Source organism: Malurus melanocephalus, unplaced genomic scaffold, assembly GCF_030028575.1.
Source record: "Malurus melanocephalus ecotype Western Australia unplaced genomic scaffold, MMel_1.1 scaffold_377, whole genome shotgun sequence".
NCBI classification, from domain to species: domain Eukaryota; kingdom Metazoa; phylum Chordata; class Aves; order Passeriformes; family Maluridae; genus Malurus; species Malurus melanocephalus.
Genome location: NW_026623609.1, coordinates 34,654 through 57,424, shown reverse-complemented (window position 1 = coordinate 57,424; position 22,771 = coordinate 34,654). Strand labels below are relative to the sequence as shown.

Genomic DNA, 22,771 nt, shown 5'->3' with positions numbered 1-22,771 from the left:
GAACCACCAGCACGGGTTCTAAAAAACAGCAAAAACCTCCATGGAGWAACTAGATGGCCCGGTATGGAAAATACTTGTAAAAGGTATTTACAAAAGTTGAAAGAGATTRAATACAATACCACATTCATGTTCCAAAAGCGCTTTCACTACAGTGCATGTTTAAAAATACAGAGCATTTTTAAAGTATATATTTATATATATATATTGAAGATTAGATTGTGCTTTAAAAAAATCATTACTTCTGAATTTGACTAATGTGAAAACTGAGTGCTGGGAAAAATACTGATTAAAAATACCCAATTTTATATATACTGCTTTTCACATAATGTTTTGCTATACATGGGATGCAAGTAAATATAAAAATACCATTTTTCAAGCAGCAGGGTGATCAAAATCAGGAGTATTAATATAGGAGGGCTGATTTTACAAAACTAAGATAAMTGATTAGGGCAAGACAGGGAGAAACTATAACCCAAATTAACTTTCATATAATACTTTAAAGAAATCTTTATCATAGACAACTCTTAATATATAAATGATTCAGTACTTTCAACTTCAACGTTAAATATGGATTACACAAAATACAATCTATGCAAACTGACCCATGCACATCATCCTAAGAAGGCGATGGAGCCGCTGAGTTTGCAAACTTTGGTCCTCAGGTCTCAAATTTGACAAAACACATCGAGACCTGACAAGCTTTACTAGTCAATTCCTAATTGCCAGGTTGGTGTTTTAGCCCAGTCCTCTGTGCACAATAGGGAGAACTGAGTTGACAGGGAAGACTCTGTAATACTGTGAAAAATGAGCTGGAAAAAGGAATACACTGTAATTGCCACTTTCAGCTTGGCAAGTTGGACTGTTTGTTGCTATAGTCCCTATTTGTTCACAGGAAAGATTTTAAATTGTGATAACCGGTTATTTAACAACTCTAAACTGTGTACTTSTTGATAAATGGGGTGCAGAGGGATTTACAAGTGACATAAAAAATTAAAATRGATTCCAACCGTGCCAAGTGCATATGAATTTCAACCGTGTTGAACCAAAGTGATCACCGTTCAKAGTAAAGGCCATTAACATGGATTTAAAAATAACCCCCATGGAAATGTCACATTCAGACCCAAAGAGGTTAGGCAAGTAACACACACATTTTAAGAACATTAAACTTCAGCATAAAGAGAAAAATAAATTCGCCCCACAGTTACATTCAGTTAAGCATCACATCCACTGAAAGCTCTACGCAGTGGGACAGGAGCTGTGCTCAGGGGGTGCAGCCTGTCCCACCAGAGCTGGCACTGGCAGGCACACCTGGGGAACTCCTCCTCCTCCTCTTGTTCCCTTGCTTTGTAGCCAGGCCCATCACAGACCAATTTTTGTTGCGCTTTTTAGTGGAGTTGTTCATTTGGACCCTTTGGAGCATGGAGTGCTTCAGCTGTGCTCCATCCTACCCCTCACKGTATCAGAACTGTGCTCATCACCAGGGGTCAGATGCTTCCCCTCCCTCCACACATCTGTATCCTTGGWTATTGTTTCCAGGTTAAATCACATTCCAGACTTCCTTCCCTGAGGTTACCTTTGTTTCAGTGTGTTTCAGTAAACCTGCACAGCCAGTGATACCCTACCAGGCTCGTTAGTTCTAAGTTACAAATACAGAAATCCTGCAAAATAAAATTGCTTCAAAGCTCCTCTGCTTTGAAAGAGAACCGTTTCCTACACCCTCCTCTTAAAGGTGACTCACTTTCCCCAAAACCTAATGAGGACACAGACTTCAAGCAAAAAGCTCCTATAAAACTATTGTAATTTTAGAAAAAAATCCAGATCTTCCTGAAGATAATTTATTGCCGCTTATTGGTCCTGAGAAAGCTTTAAGCAACAATACATCTGCACGTGTTTTAACTGCTGCCTTTTCTGAGAAAGTACGTGGGTCCTGAGAATAAAAATCATGGTTTACTCTATGCACTTATGCTTTTTAAATGCTTTACTGTGCAGATCAGATATGAATGACAATTTGTCACACTACATCTTCCTTCTGTGCCAATTTATTAAACCAGATTTCCTTCCAAACACTAACAAATTAAAGTTCTCGAGATGATGTGCAATGGTAAAATGCCACACGTGCGCTTCCTCACTGGACTGGCATTTAAGGACTTCAAATCTTCCTTCTCCCTCATTCCCCACCTCCTGTTAAAAGCTATGGTGTGAATTTTTTGGCCTGGATACCAGAAAATTCCTCATCTGATACTCTATGAAAGGCAACTTCAAGGCAATGAAATAAGCCAACAAAAACACAAAAACATTCACAACTCTGAAGAAAAAATATGGACCCACAGCAGTTACTTCTCAATGGAAGTGCTTGGTAGCTTGAGATATTTTTTTTTCTTTTTAACTTTTAAAGTGTCAAATTTGCATATGTTTAACTCAATTTCAATATCTGAAAGACTACTCAATTTGCTTTTATAAAAACTTTACAAAAGACGTTTTTAAATGCTTGTAAAAGTAAGCGTTTATCTACTGAGAAAATTCTAGTACTGGATAAAACTCTGAATATACAGCTGAATTTTTGTAAATGCTTCTCTTTCTCCTAGAAGTCTAAATGGCTGAGTGTTTAATCTAGATAAATTAGTCTTACACATGATGAAAAGTTATAACTTTGCACACTTTTTACCATGTGATGTTTTTGTTGCTTTGTAACTTCGGATGAGACAGTGCTTAGGAATTCTCCGGAGCTGGTGTACAGTGGTCTGTAGGGGCCGGTTTATTGCTCACTGCCCCTGTCCAGGTTCTCAATCACCCTGGAAAGGCGGATGTTCAGCAGTCTGATCTGACTATCCAGGTGGTCCATCTTCTCCTCCAGGCTGCTGTTGCTGTTTCTTCTCCAGTAAAATCCAACGGGCCCCGTCATGAAGTAGACGGCCACGACGAAGCAGAGCGGCAGCACGGCGTGCTCGGGGTCACCCTCRTATTTCTGCAGGATGTAGACACATGACAGGGTGAACAGGGCCACCCTGGCGATCCAGAAGAAGCGGCCAAACAGCATGTGCAGGAGATAGAAGAAGAATCCGAGGAAGAGAGATAGAAACCAATAGGCCAGTAAAATGGCACCGATCAGCAGGAGGGCGCGGGTCGGGTTGTTGGCAATCGCTGCTGGGCTGAAATAATGAGTCAGGTTGGAGGCTGGAAAACAAAGGAAAATGGACAGAATGTTAATGAGTGTGAGCTGAAGGTGGCACAGGGAAAAACACGAGCGCWGCTCCAAAGGGTCAAACCCACACAGAAGTGGGGTCGTGGCTGTGTTTTCTAATGTAACGGGTAAAGCTGCTTCATCCATTTCTGGATGAACCTTCTTSAAATCACTGGCTCAGCTCCAATGATTCAACTGAATTAATTCTAGTACAGGTGCTAAATGGTTTTAAAAGACAAACCACTGCAGARCCTAAGGTCAAAGCTCATTCTGGCAGCTACAGAACCTGCTTTGTAAAATCCACATTCTAAAGGCTCTCAATTGCATCTTTCCTTTCTCTAATCCTACTTGATTTCCCTGCACTGTTCCTGGCTGTGTGAATCCATTTAATGATGACACCACAACAGTGGTTTGYAATTCATTCTATACACATCCTGTAGAAAGACACATACAGAAATGGAATGGYGGGGTTCAGTCTTCTTGTTTGAAGATACTAATAGGAAAATCAAAGCCACGTGAAGCAGAGACACCACTGACAGATGTTTAAGCAGMATGATAAAATGCAATTGTTTTCCCATTTGCTTGTAAACACTGATACAGGCTGAGACAGTTCAAGGGTGAACAGGCATCACACTTACCATCAATTCCAAGAACATCTAACAAATCAGTCCATATTCTCCAGAATGTGTCCATTAATACATCCACCCCATTCACAAACCTCTCTGTCAACCTTGAGAAAAACTGAGAAATAAAATTGAAAATTAAAAAAATCCTCAATTCCTAAAATAACACTTTGAGGCTTATTCATCATGAGCAGAATCATAATTCATTAAGAAAGAATTGCAGATTATTTTGTAGTCCCCAAGGGAAAAATTGTAATTCTGTAAATCTTTTAACTCTGTAAATCATAAATTTACACATTGAAATTATCCTTATTGTAGGTATTTTGACATGTAAATGTATATGTTGATAGGATTTTAAAATGCACTTTATTTACTTTACTGTTGTTCTGAAGTTTAGAGAAAACACTATTACCAACAACTGGTAAAGCAAACCAAAAATTTAGTTTTATCAAGCAACTGAGAGATGTCCCCAGCATCACAAACAAATGTCGCAGGTGTACTCAGAGATCAATCCAATAGAATTTATTATTTCTTCCTGCGGCCTGAGGAAAGCAGGAACAGAGGAATGTACATGTCCCGCACGCCCGATTTCCTGCAAGTTCCTATGGCCCTACAAGCACAGGATGCTCTGCTGATGCAGCCAGACCGGATTTCATCTGGAGGGCTCCTCACCGACAGCGAGCGGCCCTGGCCGTCTCCCCCACYTAAAATAACCTTCATTTAGCCGTTTCGCTGCTATTTTCCCCAGTTTTCTGCAAGCCTCGCCTCCCGTTTATCTCCCCAAAGCAGCGATCCGGCCGTTCCCCGCCTCGCTCGCATCGGGACGAGGCCACGGCCGCTCCAGCAGCGARCCCCGCACCGGGGAGCACCGGGAGCCGCCCGCACCGCCGGAACCCCGCGGCCGAGCGAAAAGAAGCGGAGGAAGCGCGGGAGATGGCGGGGGGATGGGGGAAACAGCAACCGGCGCCTCACCTTCTGCAGGGCCCGCACGTTGTCCTCGCCGAAGAGGCCGCTGACGCCCTGGTAGAGGCCGCTGGCGGCGCGGCGGAGGCTGTTCTGGCGGTCGGCCCCGCGGCTCCGAGCGGCCCGAGCGCCGGGCCCCGCCGCTCCGAGCAGCAGCAGCAGCAGCAGCAGCAGCAGCCCCAGGAGCTGCACCCGCCGCGCCGCCGCCATGGCCGCCCCGCCGCTCCCGCCGCCGCCGCCGCAGCGCCTCCCGCGGGCCGCGCTCCCAACGATCGGGCCGGGGAGGAGCGGGGAGGGGAGAGGAGGGGCTCCCGCCGCGCCGCGGGTTTGGGGAAATCACGGAATTATCGCTGAGCTTGGCACAGCCCGCCCAGATAACCGCGGGCAGTTCGGCTAGAGCTGATCCGCTCCCTCTGCGCCGCTTTAGTGAGGCTCCGTCTGCAGTGCTGCGTGCGGCTCTGAGCTCCTCCGCACAAGAGAGACACCGAGCTGCTGGACGGGGTCCAACGGAGGCCACCGAGATGATTTGGGGTCTGGAGCATCWYTCTTATGAGGACAGACTGCGGGAGCTGGACCTGTTTAACGTGGAGAAGAAAAGACTGAGACGGGATCTCATTAATGCATATAAATATCTCAAAGGCGGGTGCCAAGAGAATGGTGCCAGACTGTTTTCAGTGGTGCCCAACTCTTTTCAGTGCTTCCCAGCAGCAGGATGAGGAGCAATAAGCCATAAATTGAAATGCAAGAAGTTCCACCCCAATATGAGGAAGATCCTCTGTATGCTGAAGCTGGAAGAGCACTGAACAGGCTGCCCAGGAAGGTTGTGGAGACATTGAAAACMCACCCAGATGTGTTCCTGTGTCACCACCCTTGGGTTCTTTGTTGTTCCTCCAGCAGCAATTCCTGTCTTCCAGCACCAAAAACAAACCTGAGCACTCTGTTCCAGATGTGGTCTTGGCAGTGCCAATGCCAGGGGATGAATCATGTCCCTTGAGCTGCTGGCTTTGTTCTTACTAACACTGCCCTGGATGCTGTCGGGTTTCTTTGCCACAGGGCCCGTTCCCAACTCCTGATCAGCTTCCTTGGCTCTCCAACCTCTCCCATTGAGCTTTTAAATCATTCAGCTCTTTGGGCTCTGGAGACTCATCACAGCCTTTTACAGAACTACAATGAGCTGCTTTTTCTACATGGGTAGGAAATCTCTGAGGAGATTCTTAGACACAGTCCCTAAATGACAAGGGAAATATAGTATTTTTGTGTCAAAAAAAATGACGTTTCTCTTTCCAGTAGTCTGTCAACCTCACATYGAGGGATTCTGAAGGRTGCTCATACCCTTYACYCTTGAGAAACTCTGACTCAGATGTRCATGCTGAAATTCAGCAYGTTTCATGGTATAACTCCCTCTTCCAACAGGTTTTGTGTTGATTTTTCCTGACTAACCAGGCTAACAAAAAAACAGCTGGGAAGTGTAAATTAGACAATCTTATCAGCTCCTTCTGGGTCATGAATCCCAAGCATGCTGTTGGTAGAGTGAAGTAAGAATCCCCAGGAGATAGAAAAGCACTTTATTGCCTTCAGAGCACATTCTGATTCATCCAGGAACACAATGATGGAGATATAAAAATAGATCCACAGGTCTGTAGCACAGATCCTGCACCAATTCATGACGTGACCTAGGGCAGCAAATATTTGCTAAATTGCCCARCAGTAACTTYGAGATCCTCCCCAGAGCTTCTCTTYGAGTTTGGGAAGGTGTGGGCAACCCATGCCCATTCCTCTGCACCACTGAGGGCCTCTGCTCTAAAATTCCAGGGCAGATCTCTGCTTTTCGTGGCCCCTTCCTGGGGAGCTCCTCCAGAGTCAGGGGCACAGCTTTTAGCTTTCCCAGTCRCTGGAATAACTTCAAACATCTCTTTCTGATTTTATACCCCATGTTCTTGATGTTTAAACCTTGTGGCTCAGCCTTAAGCCTTGTAGCTGAGTAGATATTTGGAATATAGACATCTCTGCTATGGCCTTTTTCCCAGTTTTAGTCTGGCCAAAGCACTTATTTTCACATTTAGCAGAGCGGCCTAGACCTTTCAACATTATTTTCTATTTGGCCCTGCAAAGGCTGGGCCCAGATCCAGCAAGGTACTTAGGATCTTGTTCGATTTCAGCAGGATATAGATGTTTTATATATTTATAAAGAGTGCTTTCCTTTAAGATGGCCCTGAAATTGCTGATGTGTTGATAGCTGTGCATAGCCTGAAGTCTCATCCTCTTCCAGAATGGGTTGGTAACTGATATTTCTGAGTTCTTAGGAGGTTTATGGTTATCTGCTCTCAGTGCCACGCTGTGCTTTTAATCTGAGCACACACTAAAGTCAGCTTCTGGGGCATTTCTTGCATGTAAAGAGCTCATAATTCAAAACCATGATGATAATTAACTGCCGTGAGTTTTCTGTGCCTGGTATAATTCTTTGGTTTGCTTCTCTGGGTCCCTCTCTGCTGTTTATGGTCCAATATGTCTTGTTTCTGTGAATTTGGGAACATTCCTGTTTCTCTGTGTGAATTTCCATGGTGGAATATCCTCAAAATCACTTCTCAAAAATGTCTGTTTTATCTGTTCTTCACAGAGTTCCAGAGGCCTTTGGTGGTGGCTGCTCTCAAAGGTCTGCGCTCAGGGGTCAGGATAATTTGGGAATCTTTCCTGGTATTTAATTGATTTCCTGATCTGTCTCAATGAGTCTATTTCAGGTAAATTTATCTTTCCAAATGCACAGCTCTTATGAAATGACGTGGTATTTCACTCGCCTCGTTTAAATARATGAAATCGCATCTGCTCAAAGAATACATTGCATCATGGCATGAAATACTGATCTCAGCCACACTGAACTTCTTAGTGAGGACAACTGGAGGTTTCTAGAAAAATCCTCTGATGAGGGGCTCACTGTACAGAGGAAGAATGAGTGTGCTTCTYTATTTCCTCACTCAGAGATAGGGATTTAACAACAACTTGAACAGTGTTTAGAAAAAACTGGGATCTTCTAGATGTCTAAGTTTTAGCAGGTCACAGGGTTCTGTCTTTTAAAATCATCTTTATGCYGAAAAAAGTGGCATGGCCTTAAAGCAAGCCAGCTGATGTCACTGTGGACCAGTTCCTACCCTCACTCAGCCCCTTATTTTTCTGTCTTTACTTCATCTCACAGCCTCAACCTKTCATAGCTGATTACTTTACAACCATTTGTCATTTTAGGCCTTTTTTCTTAATGTCCTCCCCATGAGATTTTTCTTGCAATGTGTCACTGTTTATTTTCTTCTTTTTTTTTCCCCCCCTTTTCCCTTTCCTTTTCCTTTCTTTTTCCCCCTTTTCTGCAAATGCCTTTGATTCTGATTCTGGTTACTTGTACTGCTGATACCATGTAGAGGTTTCAGAGGTCATGGACATCAGATGAGCCAGAAGTTTCTTATTCTTATCCAGACTCATTAACCAGCTGGCCGATGCTCTGTATATATGATTTTTTAAAAAAACTTTCCAAAATCTTTAGATTTCCTAATCCAGTTGTTGGATCAATGGATCATGGTCAGGCCTCTGTGTATTGCAGAGATCGCCACGGGGTATTATTACAAAACTTTTATCTCATAGATGCAGAAATTTCATCAATCAATTTAATCTTCCAGGTGACTCCAGGTTACCTCAGAGCCCACAAAGGGGTAGTGCCATCAGCCCATTATTGCTGTTCATCAGCTCTGAAACATCTTTTGAACAGCCCCTAATCTAATCTGAGGCAGAAAATATGATTTCATTTCTAACCTATTATATTAGCAGCCATAAAGCTTAAAAAGATTGGAAAATGGACAATTCCAGTTAATCTTATTTAGGCTATTTTCCTCCAGCTATCCTAATCTAGTGTCCAAACTAATTACAGTGGTCACTGCAGTCCTCTTAATGCACATTTTCTCATTAAAGGTTTGTTTAATTTTTCCTTCTTTTACTTCCCACATTTCCCAAGTCACTTTTGAAAGATGGAAAAACTGGTTTGGATAGGGGGAAAYTGGGATGAAAGCAGGGAACATTAATGCATAAACCTCTCTAAGTAAGGAGGTGATAGTAAAACTGCTGCTAATAATTGAGAAGCGCTGTCAGGCTTTCCTAAAAGCCCAGTTTTATCAGTAAATCCATCATGCTCCTTCCTCCCTGAGCTRTAATTGGGTCAGTCTTTTTAAAATGACACCTTTTTTAGTTTACTGAGAAGATTTTTGTGTCCCTTCTCAGGYGATTTGGGAGCACAGATTTTCTTTTTAGGAGCACAGATTGCTTTGAGTGTGGAAAGCACTGTTTTGCTGCTGCTTTTAGGAGGAAACTCTTCACAGAAGGGATGTTTTAGACATTAGAATGGGCTGCTCAGGAAGGTGGAGGAATGAGTCCCTGGAAGTGTTTAAAGAAATGTTGCATGAGACAGTACCATGGTGTGGTTGACAGCGTRGTGTTGGGCCATGGGTTGGAATCGATGATCTCAGACGTCTTTTCCAGCCGAATTGATTCAGTTATTCTGTGTTTTTTTTACCCAAAACGTTCAATTTGGGCATCGCCTCAGCGCTGAGGGGAACCACGGCGCGACCCCCGAGCGCATGAGAGCGCTGCTCTGATTGGGCACACCTCCCCCAGACCCGGCCGCTCATTGGTCAGCAGGGAGAAGACCTTGAGAAAGCTCCGCTCCCATTGGTCCCGCCCGGCGTCGGCTCCTCCCCCGCGGGMCCGGCGGGCTCTGGGCTGATGTGGGGCCAGGCGCGCCGCAGCCAATCAGAGGCGGCGGCGTCACGGGCGCGGTGCGCYGCGCGGGATCCGTCCGCAGCGCGGGCCCGCCCGGCCCTGAGGGGCGGCGGCGGCGGGCGGGTCACGGAGTCACGGAGGGACAGAGTCACGGCACCGCTGCGCTTGGCAAAGGCTTCGGCGAGCATCGAGTCCGGCTTGCGATCCAACTCCACCTTGGTAACCAGATCAGAGCGCTCAGTGCCACGTCCAGCCTTTCCTTAAACACCTCCACGGGCGCTGATTCCACTACTTCATTGGGAAGTCCATTCAAACATCTAATTGCCTTTTCTGTGAAGAAATTCTTCCTGATGTCCCACCTAAACCTCCYCTRGCACAGCTTAAGCCTCTGTCCTCTTGTTCTRTCCCTGGAGCCATAGATGGCATGCAGCAGGGGTTTGCTCAGGGGTAATTTTCAACCTGTCCAACACCCGGCCCAAAGCTCACCCCTGTCCCCAGAGCAGGACAGAATGTTCATCATTGTGGGGTGAATGGAGCAATGTGATGGGGCAGGAGGCAAAACCCTCCTGCCTTTGTCCTCTACCAGTGCCAGAAACACCTTCACAACCCAAAAGCGGCACCCACTACAAGTTATCTCTTTTGCAGCTTGCAGAAGGATGGATTCTCTGGACATTCCCCCACCACTGCGGATCCCAGCCCACTGAACCCTTCGGGATGTGGACACCGGAGCTGCTGTCCTGCCTTCTCCCTTATCTCTGAAATCCAGCCATGGATTTCACACTTCCACTGACCCCCGAGCGCTGCCAAGGCCAGGGAGGCACGTCAGGCAAGATAATGTGTGCCCGTTCCAGCTCAGCCTTCCCCAATCCCTCGGGCTTTGGGGAGAGTTATACACCAGATATCAGGTTTCTCTCTAGGCAAATAAAAATTCTGGTTTGTTTAAATYGCATTTTCACGGCCTCCACATTTAWTRAAGTAGTTGTATTCYGCTRGCACAAAAGTCGCAGTGAAACACAGAGCGAGTATACAATCTACTACATGGATTTTATTTTCATATGCAATATGCCTGTACAATTTATCATCAAATTGCCATTTTTGAGGCGTTCATGAATTAGAAGCTAAATCATGACCTTGAAAATAAGTTGCAAAAGCATGGATACACCGTGAATCGTGGAATCATTTAGGTTGTAAAAGACTTCTAAAGACCATGGTCTAGCAGTGAATTTCACCTTGTTAAGTGCTTTATAACCACCAATTCCTGGCTAAAATCGGCTGCTGCAACATCTCAATGGTCAGTAGCAGATTCACGTTTCAGTAGAGCTCACATTTTGAAAGCAGAGCAGTAACATTAAGTTTTAATCCAAGGTGCAAGGTGTGTAGGCTGGGAGTGTTACACAAGCGCAGCTGGGATGGCGAGGCATCGGCAAAGAGACGCGTTCTTTGCCTCATTTTTGGGTGAAACACACTTGTTGGTTCACACTTCAGGCCTCCCTGGGGAGAAAAACCAAACAGAGCGGCGGTGATTTTGCGGAGATCCGCTGAAAAGCGCGCAGCGACGATGGTTCCAGCCGGTGCCGCCGGTGACCTTTAGAGGTGACAGGGACCTGTCCGGCGCGGCCGCTCCCGCATTCATCCCGCACCGTCCGCGCCGTGCCGCGCTCCGGGGGCAGCCGGAGGGGTTCAGCCCGCACTCCCCGGGTCATCCCCGCCGCCCGTCCCCGCCCATCCCCCGCTGTCCCCGTGTCCCCGCTGTCCCCCCGGTCCCCACCGCCCCCTCGGCGGGCGGGGCGCCCCGCACTTTTCTCCGCGGCGGAAGGTTACGGCGTGATGCGTTCGCTGCGCCTTAAAGGGTGCGCGCGGAGGAGGGGCCGCAGTCAGCGCTGAGGCGCGGCGGGGCAGCGCTCATTCTGGTTTGTCGCTGCCCGCGGGACGGACCGTGCTCGCCTCGCTCCCCTGCCGCCGCCATGTCCCGGGAGCCCGAGATCATGGAGTCGCAGGTGATGTGGGAGCCTGACACGAAGCGTAACACCCACATGGACCGGTTCCGCGCCGCCGTGGCCAGCAGTTGCGGGCGCCGCCTGGGTGAGCGCTRGGCGGGGGCGGGCGGGCGCTGCCCGGGGCCGTGCTCGGGCTGTGGGGGCCGCCGGGTTGTGCCTTCCCGGCGCTGGTTTCACCGTGGGCCCTCGGCAGGTCTGGGGGCTATCCCTTTGTCACTCAGGATGCCGAGGAAAGCGGGCACGGTGCTTTGGGATGCTCTGYTTGAGCCTCAGCCAGAGGCCTCCGGGGCAGCATCCGCTGGTGTGAAGCTATGTGCCGATGGGAAATGCAAACAGCCTTATCTGCTCCTGCTGCTGCTGTGGCTGGATGTCAGCCCGGGCAGYGCCGGCATCGCTACCTGCCGAGGCTGCCGGTGTGGGGCCGGGAGCGGTGCTGGGGTGAGCCCGTGTTTGAAAGGGACGGGGAAAGGTGGGATCCCTGCTGTGGCTGTGGGGTGAATTTCAGCATTAGGGTGATGCTTCAGCAGCAGAGCCTTGTGAGATTGGAGTTATTCCCCTCTTTTATTATGAAGAATATGCGTTTAGTAATATTCAGGTGTACTGTGTAAGCTTGTTCAGTTGTGTAAGGTAAGGGCTTTTTGCTGTGTGTTTGCCACAGCTCTTGAACTGCAATCCCTGCTTTGTGCTTGTTSAGAAACACCTGTGTGGCTGTGAACAGGTGTGTGGGTCTTTGACTTGGAAAAACAACCTGTTGCCTTTGAAATGAGGCCCGCTTTGAGTAGGGATTGCATCTCCAGAGGAGTTTTCAACTCAGAGAGGTGAGTTTTTTCCATAACTATTGGCTGTAGGTTGTCTCTTCAGGCTCTCAGGAGTCAGGGGTGCTGGTTCTGTGGGTTCAGCAGCATCATGGACCAGGTATACTTCAGTGCATGTGGGGGTCAAACCCTTCACTTCTCACCAGTTTTATATTGTTTTCCTCAAAGTATTTGGGGCCCAAGTTGTTTGTGTAGCTTCCCTGCAATCACTTGTGTGATGGGGGTAAAGGGAGTAGTTTTGGCAAGTGGCTTGGAAGTTTGTCAGTCCAATATAGGTGTCAGTGGTATGAGCAATGTCAACAGTGCTTCTGGCAGTTCGTGTCTAAAAAACAATTCCTCACCTTGATTACTGTGTGGGAAAAGCAGGTCATGATGTTGACTGCTGGTGGTTTCCTATTGGAATCCAAGTGTGTGGTGCCTAACTCTCCTGCTGGATGGGAAGCAAGTTACTGCAGGGTTTTAGTTAACTTCTGAGTGGAATGTGATTGAACTGGTGCTCATATGATCAAAAACAAATGCAGTTTCAGATGGGCTGGCTGTGTCTGTGGTTGAAACAAATAGAACTCTTTTCATCCCACTCGGAAGTGGCTTTCTCCATTGGAAGGTGAATTCTTGTGTATATATAGAAACCTTTGTCAGCTTCCATTAGGTTTGTATTGGTGTTCATTGGCCTAAGTGCTATTCAACAACAAAGAATAGATGCTTTATGTAACATTAAGATGTGGATTCTCTGAGGAGAGCTGAGGGCAATATAGCCCTTTAGACAATGGTTCTGCTGGGCCCTGGAAATGTAGTAACAAAATGCAATGTTTAATTGTTGAGTAACAGGCCTGTGCCCTGAAGGACTTGTATGCTGAAGCTTATTTGGAACAAGCTTTGTAGACAAACCAGAACAAACTGTTGATGATGTAAGAAATTAAATTAATGGTCACTTGTATCTTCTTGCATGTATCAAATGGTTTGGAGCAGGTGGTACAATCAGGTTTTGAAGGAGAAGATGGAAACTTAAATTTTTCTTGTGTCAAGTCTTATCTCTGCAACTGATGTGTATGRAAATCCTTTTGATGGAAAGGATTGAGTTGGGAAGAAAATGGGGAAGGGACAGACTGGGTGGGGAAACAGCTAAGTAAGTGGATAAGAGTGAATAGCAGCTRARCAGTGGCTAAGTGTGAGTAGCAGTRCAGAGATGGTTTTGAATGTTTTTCTCTTAAAAAGCTGGAAGATGTCKTCCTTGTAGGAAAGGGATCGCAGAGATGACTTTTGAGGCAATTGGCTGCATATGAGGATGACAAACCAGAGATAATTGCTGTAAATGCCTTTGAGTGGTTTAGCTGAAGGCATCAAATAGGGAACAGTTGGCAGAGCAGAGACTTACTGTCACTGATGGTGGAAACTCACATTTAATTGGTTGTTGGCACAGCTTCASATAGTGTGGACATGATGAGGAAATGTCTCTTTCAAGCTTGTGATGAGGAATTTGTTTCAGTTATTCATACCTAGAACTGTTTTACTTGCAAAATTTCAGCCTTTAGTTTTAATTGTGGAATTTGTTTTGTATTCTTCAGGTTACATTATCTGTCTCACAGTCATATAAGACTCAAACTGCTTATTTCCATGCTGTTATTAAATGATGGGTCATGGTTTTAATATTTAGCTGGTAAACATCTTGTTTTACTTCATTCATGCTGTTTCAGCATGARAAGGTAAGCTGCAGTCTGTCAGACCCCATATTTACTGAAAATTAGCTGTGCTTCCCATAACAGTGATGTTTGTGCCAYGGTTTGATAAGGAGTGCATCTAATTTCTGTGTCACTGAGCTATCAGAGGTCTTTGGCCCCAGACTGGGGCCTTACAGCAAATGTCCCTTGTCAGGAAGCATTGTTTATCTTTTGCTGTGTGAAAGTATCACATTGATAGCTAGYGAGTGGAAGTGTCAACAAGCGAGACTTGTTTAGTCTTGAGCTGCACTGATGGCAGCAGAGTGTGTGTAGATGTTAGACAGAGTTGTTAGAAAAGATCACTCTCTCTGTGGTGGCAAATGGTTGTAACACAGTCAGCTGAAGTGATGCTCAGGTGTCCAGGTAGACTCTCTGTTGGTTCAAGAATTGCTTGCATTGAGCAGAAGGGATCCACTCTATGGTCAGACTTATCTTCCTAATTGTTTTAGCCACAAATTTTCTTTAGCTGGGATATCCCTAATTGTAGTTTGTCTAGATTCCTGTAATTCTCTGCGTAATGCTAACATGTATCTATTATTTCCAGCCAACTATGATGATTTATACCAGTGGTCAGTGGAATCCTACTCCGATTTCTGGGCAGAATTCTGGAAGTACAGTAACATTGTCTGCTCTCACCTCTATGATGAGGTAAGTTCAGTGCTTATCTTATAGTGAGTGCAACACAAAGAGGAAATAAACTGAYTTTATAATCAGTCTTTTGACCTCTTCTTAGAACTCTGCCAAGTGATATAAGGGATATAAGSAATCTGTCTAGTCCTGAATTTCCTTGTGTGGTGGATGGTGGTGTTCTGTTGCTGGTACTGTGAAATCCTTGTGTTTTGTTGTCTTGAACAGTTCTGCTGTAGTGTCCTTGTGGTTGTGTGCTCTTGCACACCTTGTCACTCACTCCTGGCTGCTTGTGAGGGGTCTGTCAATGCTCTGCCTTCTGAGGGTCCTGGTAGAATATTGCCCTGGTTTTGTAAATGCTGGCATGCTGCCAAGTTCATRTTTGTCTTCCCTGAGTCAGCTCACCTGATAAGCACACCTGTTACACTCTGGCTTTGTAGAACTGGTTATGGAAGCTCTGCAATCAGGTGTGGGCTTGAAATCTCTCTGAGGGAATGGTGGTGGTTGGACACAGGCACGGGCAGAACACCAGACAGTGCCACAGAGCTCCTTTGGAATAAAGGTAACTCTGAAGCTCTTGCAGATGGAGCTCTTGCACAGTTCTGGTGTAGGATATCGACATCACTCAGTGGTTTTCCATCTGAGGGAGATGATGGGCTTATTACTTGAAAAGCTTGAGGCAGTGGAACCTTGCTGGGATTTAGTAGGGAGGACAGGATGTGTGTTTTAATCCCTGGWGTCCATCTGTTCCAGAACCCTCAGGGTACTGGCAGTCCTGCAGAGGGGACTGGTATGTTTCTTCTGATTTTTCCTGGTTTTTTRATTTCTGTACTGATATGATAGATTGAATGGTTCTTCTTGCCGTAGATCTGTGTGCTGAGATGTCTTAATGTGATCCACCCTTCAGAAGAGGGAATGCAGCAAGAGTGTAAGAACTAGCCTGCTTTGAAGTGTGTGGTCTGAACACTGTAAACACTTACTCTTTACATTTGCTATAAATGCTAGCTCAAACTCTGGGAACTGTCCATTTTCCCTACATATTCTGTGCTGCTACCAAGTTTATTCTAAATTTCCACATGAATTCAGACTTTTTCAAGCAAGCAGTTCAGAGGAGCTAATTAGGACCTGTTTATCTGTGCTGAGCAAGCTGGACAGTAACATTTGTTCTCTTGCCTCCTGGGAGTCAGTCCCTCCAGATGCCAACAGTGGCTGATGAACTGGAGAGAGACTGAAGCAGGAGATGGTGCCCTGAAAATGGATATTTCCTGAGGATAAGAAACAATATGGGGATGACTAGGAAGATTTTGACTTGTGAGCTTCTCAAGTTGTATGTGAAACAGCTTCTACTTCCACAGGTCATTCTAAGAAAAACAAAATCTTGTGWACATAGAATAAAAGCAGCCAGTGTCTTATTTAATCCTAGTAAAGATGTTAAGTATGTGATGTACATGTCTCTCTGTAGCAATTGTAGCACTTGTGAAAAGAACAGGGGAGTACTTCAGTGTGCAAAGCTGTGCTGGCATGGCACCATTGGCACTGGAATGCCAACTTCCCAGCAGCTGTTTTTAAATGATGTCTTCATTCTCCTTTTGCTGTGACAATCACCTGTTGGTCCTGTGGAGGGGCCTTTAAGGGAGGGATCATGTTTTTCATATAGCAAAATACCACCCCAAAAGTTGAGCTGAATTAGGAGTCATARATGTTACCTGGGGGAAAAATACTGAAGTGTGTGAGTCCAACACCTTGTGCTGGTGGAGCTCTTTGAAGCTTTGTGAAAGATTTTTTCCAGTTCAGAAAAAAAACCAGTTATGTTGGATCTTGTCCTGGAAAATGTTGAAAACATTCTGCTCATTTCAAGCTGAGGAAGTCAGAAATGAGTCAGTTTTAAGAACAGCTTCTAATTACTGCAGTAATATATGTGAGTATAAAAATTATTTGTGCAGCCTGARTTGATAAAGTATAAATATTGTAACTTGGTTCTTCCTAATTGTTAGGAGCAAAGAAATGAGTTCCCATTTTTAGAAAATGCACTTGAAGTAAAGTAATGCACTTCCACATGAGTTTTAAGTTAAAAGTTAATTTTAAGACTGCCTCCAGTAGCAGTAGCACAAAACCATTAGGTTTTCTGGAATGGGATGTATTTTGGGCTCYACTTGGAGAGTAGAGCTTGGCTTTCAGCAGAGCCTTTCACTTGGGCTGAAGGAATGCTTTTTCTGTAATGTATGTGCAATCTATGAGGGAGAACCTGAGGGTATAAACTGAAGCTTTCAAAAACACAGCTATCGAATAAAGCTTCTATTTAAAGATTTCCAAATAAATGTGCTGCTGAGCAGCTGAATCACTAAGCAGAGGGACATTTTGGAAGGAATTTAGACCTCTGGCTAATGATGAGGGGCTCTACCTCTCAGTGTTATTAAAGTTAGACTTAACTGTTACTTATGAAGGGGTAGTTTAATACTTGGAGGCCTAATTAGTTCAAGATGGGGGAAGTTGTTTCAGCTGAATGTATTTTTGATTATTTTTCATTGCAYTTTTCAATTCTCTGCATGTCTTAGGGCTGAGGAGTTACTTAATATGGATTTATTAGATTGTTGGATCCTCTTAATCCTAAAAATTGAGAACTTGAATGAAAAGCTGTAACTTTTCAGTTACATTTGACTGTACAATTCATTTTTTTCAATGATTATTTTCTGAATTTGTCATGCTGGTCTCTATACCCTGTGACTCGTGGTGGGGAAKAGTGGATGCTCACACCTTCATCAGCCTGGCAGAGAGTTGCAATGTGTTTAATCCCTGTTTGGGGTATTCCCAGGAGCAAAACCTCAATGTTCCCTGAGGTTTGTGTGTGTCTTGTGGTCTGGGTGTAGTCACAGTGGTTTGTTTTACTTGTGTATTAAAGGCTGGTCTGAAGGTGCAACTGTCAGCAAGGAGTTTTCACTRGTTTTGTTGTAATGACGTATTTGCTCGTGACAGTTGACAAATAATTAAACTTTCCAGGCCTCTGATTACAGATTCAGTGTCTGTTTGCTGTCTGTAAACTGGGAGAGATGATTCTTGCCTAATGGAGTCTGCAAAGAGCTTAGAACTAATTAGCTGACTTCTGTACAATGCTGTGAAAAAGCAATTATTTCTCCAGGAATGAATGTTGTGTTTCTTTCAGGTGGTGGATACATCCAAAAGCATTGCAGATGTCCCGGAATGGTTTAAGGGCAGCCGTCTGAACTATGCAGAGAATCTCCTGAAGCACAAGGACAACGACAAGATTGCACTGTATGCAGCAAGTAAGGAAAATTAATGCYTTGTGTTTATGTGCTGCTCACAGGACAAGGCCTTGTGAAACAGCTCTGATGAAACAGTGAAATAAACTGGTTTGGGTGAGGAAAAAAAAAAGGGTAATAAAGTCAGTAACACTGCACAATCTGTGGTACAGCTCTGCTGAAAAACCCCATGAAAACATGCTCTGGGAATACAGTTAGTTCTGGAAAGTCCTTTGCAAGCTAAATGAAGTTTTTAAGAATATACTCAACTGCATTAAGGTAGTGGAGGTCATGCTGTGTTTAACATCACTCATTATTTGAGGTATTAATTATTATATGAGGYATTATTATTATTGTGTGAGTGCTGGAATAACATGTTGGCTCCTCTGTGGTGAACAGACTTCCACCTGCATTTCTTTCGTGACCTTCTGCTGTGTTTAATCTTCTTAAGACCTCTTAAGTCAGAGTATTTTTTGATRACTCCCTGCTGCTAGGTCAGAGTGGTGGTTTGGGGGCCTGGGTCAGGTTTGTGTTTGCTGGGGATGATTCTGTGGGAGCAGTGTGAGTGTCATAGGGCATAGAAACATAAATGTAACTTTGCTAAACAATTTCACTTGTCACTGGCTCCCACGGTGAATCTTTTTAGTGATTCCCTTCTCCTGGGGCTTTAATCATGGAGCAAGATCAGCGTCTCATTTCCTGTTGTTCTGTRGGAACACAGGCTCTGTTGGCAGTCCCTGCTCAGTTTATGAGCTCCACGTTACATGGATTTGGGTTGTTTGCACCATGACCTGCTCCCTTGCTCTGTGCAAGCCCAGATTTATGGGTGTGCAAGTTTTAAGAAGGCAAAAGAGTAAAAAATATGATTCCCTGCTTAAGGCAATCAGATTGATGGCAGCTTTTCTGCAAGGTCCAGGGTGTGCAGCTCACCTTTCTTATGACATCCTTGGCAGCTGTGTCTTCATAAGGAATAGTGGATGTTGAAAATAGGACAGGCCACATGGTTTGCAGCAGTGACACTGAGGTGCAGGAAGGGGGTTTAAGTTGACAGATTTTTGCTTTCATAACATTCAGGTTTGTTCATTTTGTTTCACGAGTGATTTATTAACAGCTTATGTAACACCTGACATTCAGTACAATAGGGAAAACACCYTGCAGATCCTTTGAGGTGAGTGGAGTCCAGTTTAGTTTGTTTGCTTTGTGCTWTGTTGGCAAAGGCAGATGTTCCAAAAGCACATTGGAAGTCAGGCCTGTACGTGCATGATTTTCTAGTCAATGGCTTGCTGTRATAAAACCTAAACTTGGCAGCTTGTGCTGCTTCCTAAACCTAATGAGAAAACTGAGCAAAAAGAGAAAATGAGCTTCTTACACGTTAGAAATTAACCTTGCTGAGTGGAGTCTATTAACCATAAACCCTCTTTGAGAGCACACCTTTCTCCAGTGAATAGTTTGTATTTSTGCAGAACTGTTTATCTTTAGAAATGTCCTCATGCCTACTGAACAATACCACTGATTAATACTTGATTCCCATTAAAAAGAAGAGCTTTTAGTGCAGCAGAAAAGGAACTTCAAAAGCAAAATGTATAAATATTAGTGGAAACTATCCTCTTAAAATTACTTTCTATTCTTCTAGAATTAGTTGTTTGTACTAGACTCTGCTTCCATTGCATTGCCTGATTTCTGACTGGTTGGTTTAATTTTCTTTCCTCAGGGGAAGGCAAAGAAGAAATTGTGAAAGTTACTTTTGAAGAGCTGAGACAAGCTGTGGCTTTGTATGCTGCAGCCATGAGGAAGATGGGAGTAAAAGTAGGAGACAGAGTTGTGGGTGAGTAGTTTTTTTCAAGGACAGGAGGTGGATTTTTTTTTTTATTCAAATGTGCAAGTGAGTAGTCAGAGCTACAGAAACATGAATATGAAATAGTGTTACACAGAAAATTTCACATAAACATTCTAAAGAAAAGSCTCTTATGCTGCTGTATTTACATTTGTAGGAAGTGCATTTCCAKGGGGAAGGAACCTGGATTAGCCTGCAGGTTCTCTAGCACTGAAGGGGGAAGGAAAATGCCTCATTCACAAAGGTTTGCTTCAGGAACACTCTGTGGAAGCAGAGGTGATGGACACTCTGCCTCTGGCTGAGCCTGGACTCAGATCTGGCAGATTTATGTGGGGGCAGCCTGGGAAATTACAGTTCAGGGTTGGTTGTCCTGGAGTCACTGGCAACTCCTGGCCCTGTGGCCCTGGGTACCCAGTGCTCTGTGAGCTGCAGGTTTGGAGCAGAGCTTGTCCTGCCACCAGGATGGTGGTAGGGAGCTGCTGGTGGGCAATAACCCTCCAAGTCAGCAGTGCAGAGATKAGCAATTAGAACCCTGTGATCCTTTCTGTAGCTCACCACATCTTCTGCAGTAATGTTTCCTGTCATCAGACTGTCATGTGTGTTTTTCTATATAAACAGCTTTTTGTCTTGTGAACAGCTTGTACAGTGGGCAGTCCAGGCATAGAAAGGAGTTACATTTATTTCTGAATTGCTGGTTTTTAATCTTCTGGCTGAGCTGCTTCACGTCTGTTTTGTGTGCTCTGTAACACCCTTGAGTTTGTCAGTGCAGTGCAAGTCAGAGCTGCAATATCCTTGAATCTCCTTGGCTCCTGCCTATCAATTCTGCTGGTTTGTCTATCTATGTTTTTGGAGCAACACTTGGCCATTCCCTAAATAAGTGTAAATTCTTACATGATGCAAACACCCACAGTGATTAAATTCTTGGTTGGTTTTCTGCATGTTGCAGACTTGAACCTGTGTCTTGAAAACCAAATTTTAAACCCACAAATATGACCTGGCAATGTAAATCTACTCAGCAGAGCTCATTTCTTGCATGTGGTATGAGTATTCTCTGGAACTGGCAGCCAAACATTAAATTATCACAGCTGGTGGCTTGGTTTTTAATACAGAATTAGTGCTAAATCCTTAATTAGGTATGAACCATACAGAGAAGTTGAGAAGGTTTGTCTGAATGAAGATGCTCTAATTTTATCTCAGTTTTCAACCTTAATGCTGTCACATTCATATCTGACTATTTCTTGAGCAGCAGCAGCAGGGGAAATGTACTCTGTAGTAGCTGGAGAAAACAAATACAGCTGTAGCCTGTCCTGCTAATAACACTATTATAGTTTCAGAAACAGTTAATGACTGTCTTGTTTAGCACAACTGCAGGCTGGCTGATTTTTCAATATTGTTTTAGCTGGTGGCTTACCTCTCACTTGAATTACAAAGCATAGTTGATATTTTAAAAAATATTAATAAACTTGTACACTTTAGATACTTCAGTGGGGTCTCAGCTTCTCTCCTGTGTTTCTCTCCTATGCCAGAGGATATGGGCAGGCCTTGGAAGAGCTCAACTGTAACATTGCAGTTAGAGGTTGAAGCTTCTCAAACTGAGTTGGGGAGGAGAGATTAAGCACTGGGTGGGAAAGCTGAGTCCTACACCCACTTCTGGTATCAAAAATCAGGATCTCCAAAACTTGCCAAAATCCACTGGATGTAATTTGTTCCAGATTTTAGAGGAGGTGGCAGAGGGAAGGGTGATTCTTGGTGTGGTTCACAGTAGTAGCACAGGGCATGCTCTGCTGCTCCTGAAAAATCCCCCTTTCAACAGAGGGGAGCAATTCCCTGGGCTTCATTAGAGCTGCCTAACTTATTCAGCCTGTCAGGTTTTCGTGCCCTTTGTTGACACTTTCTCTTAAAATCTGTTAGAATTACACATGACACCATTGCTGTTGTTTTCCTGTGAGTTTCATCTCCGTGCTTTGCTGCCTCCAAGACAAGACTGCTCTAAGTTCTCATTATAGTTAACATACCCCYTAGTTTGTTCAGTACAATTTATGGTTGCATCATGACAGTAATGGTACGTTCAAGTCGGAGGTGGGCGAGTGTGGGTGGACAGGCAGTGGTGTCAGCACTTTTTCAGCTTGATTTCATCCTAGTCTTCCCTTTCCATCACTGAGGAGAGAGCAGTTAATAATGAACATAATTGAAGCAGATGTGTTGGGAAACATATTTCTTCCTCTAAAGATGTCAGTGATGCTTGAACAGTTGGAAGAGACTARCAATACCTAGTGCAAGCTGCACAGATCCACATGTGAGGTACTCCTGGTCTCCCACTGGCCRTCTGTTTGGCAAACAATGACTGAAATAAGAATAAAATAAAACTGGGARGATATTTCTCATCTCTGCACAGTTTGCTTCTGCTCTCTCCCTGTAGCCACCTTTGCTCTGTTACCAGCCAGCAGTTAAAAACAATCTGATCTTCCCCGTGTGTTCACACRGAAACATCTTCAACAAAACATCAATGAATTACATTGTTTAAAGCTGGTATTTTATCTATAGCAACTGTATTAGCCCTGGTTGCTTACGTGGGTTTTAAAGCTAGCWTTGTAAGAAGATTAGCATGGTACTAATAGTCTCAGGCTGCAGTGATGTTAGGCATGGTGGCCACTTTGAAGTCCTGTAGGAGCATGAAATGCTGTGTTAACATTGGAAAGGGAAGCTGGAAGTCTGGTCTCTGTACTCTGTTCAATTTGAGAACTGGTGTAGCTCCATAGTGTAAGATATTGAGAAGATATTTCAAATATTTGAGTTGCTGCTCCCTATTTCCCTTCTTCCTGGTGTATTCTTTCAAGGCTCAGACAAAGTCTTTGATGCAGGGTCCCAGTTCAGTTGTTGATTTTTTTTTTATTTTTTTTTTAATGCAGATAACTGAATGTTTGGGTGCCTCTTTTTCCAAGTRTACCTTTATTAACCTTGAAGGCATCAGGTGCTTGTATGGAATGTGTTCTCAGCACTT

General features: G+C 44.5%; 2 protein-coding genes across 2 annotated transcripts in view; one reads left to right on the top strand and one right to left on the bottom strand.

Moving 5' to 3' along the window:
• Nucleotides 1-6: 6 nt before the first annotated feature.
• On the bottom strand, nucleotides 7-4,992 carry BRI3BP (BRI3 binding protein). The gene is made up of 3 exons (XM_057378859.1): nucleotides 4,777-4,992; nucleotides 3,820-3,922; nucleotides 7-3,174 (listed from the first exon to the last, which is right to left on the bottom strand). Exons 1-3 carry the CDS (start codon nucleotides 4,975-4,977, stop codon nucleotides 2,756-2,758), a joined length of 723 nt encoding a protein of 240 aa, XP_057234842.1. The 5' UTR covers nucleotides 4,978-4,992; the 3' UTR covers nucleotides 7-2,755.
• A 6,388-nt stretch (nucleotides 4,993-11,380) lies between these two features.
• The window catches only part of AACS (acetoacetyl-CoA synthetase), a 35,446-nt gene continuing 24,055 nt past the window's right edge, over nucleotides 11,381-22,771 (top strand). Inside the window, exons 1-4 of the mRNA XM_057378843.1 lie at nucleotides 11,381-11,604; nucleotides 14,597-14,700; nucleotides 17,840-17,960; nucleotides 19,648-19,761. Coding sequence (XP_057234826.1) covers nucleotides 11,487-11,604; nucleotides 14,597-14,700; nucleotides 17,840-17,960; nucleotides 19,648-19,761 — 457 coding nt within the window. The 5' untranslated portion in view covers nucleotides 11,381-11,486. The remainder of the gene's footprint in view (nucleotides 11,605-14,596; nucleotides 14,701-17,839; nucleotides 17,961-19,647; nucleotides 19,762-22,771) is intronic.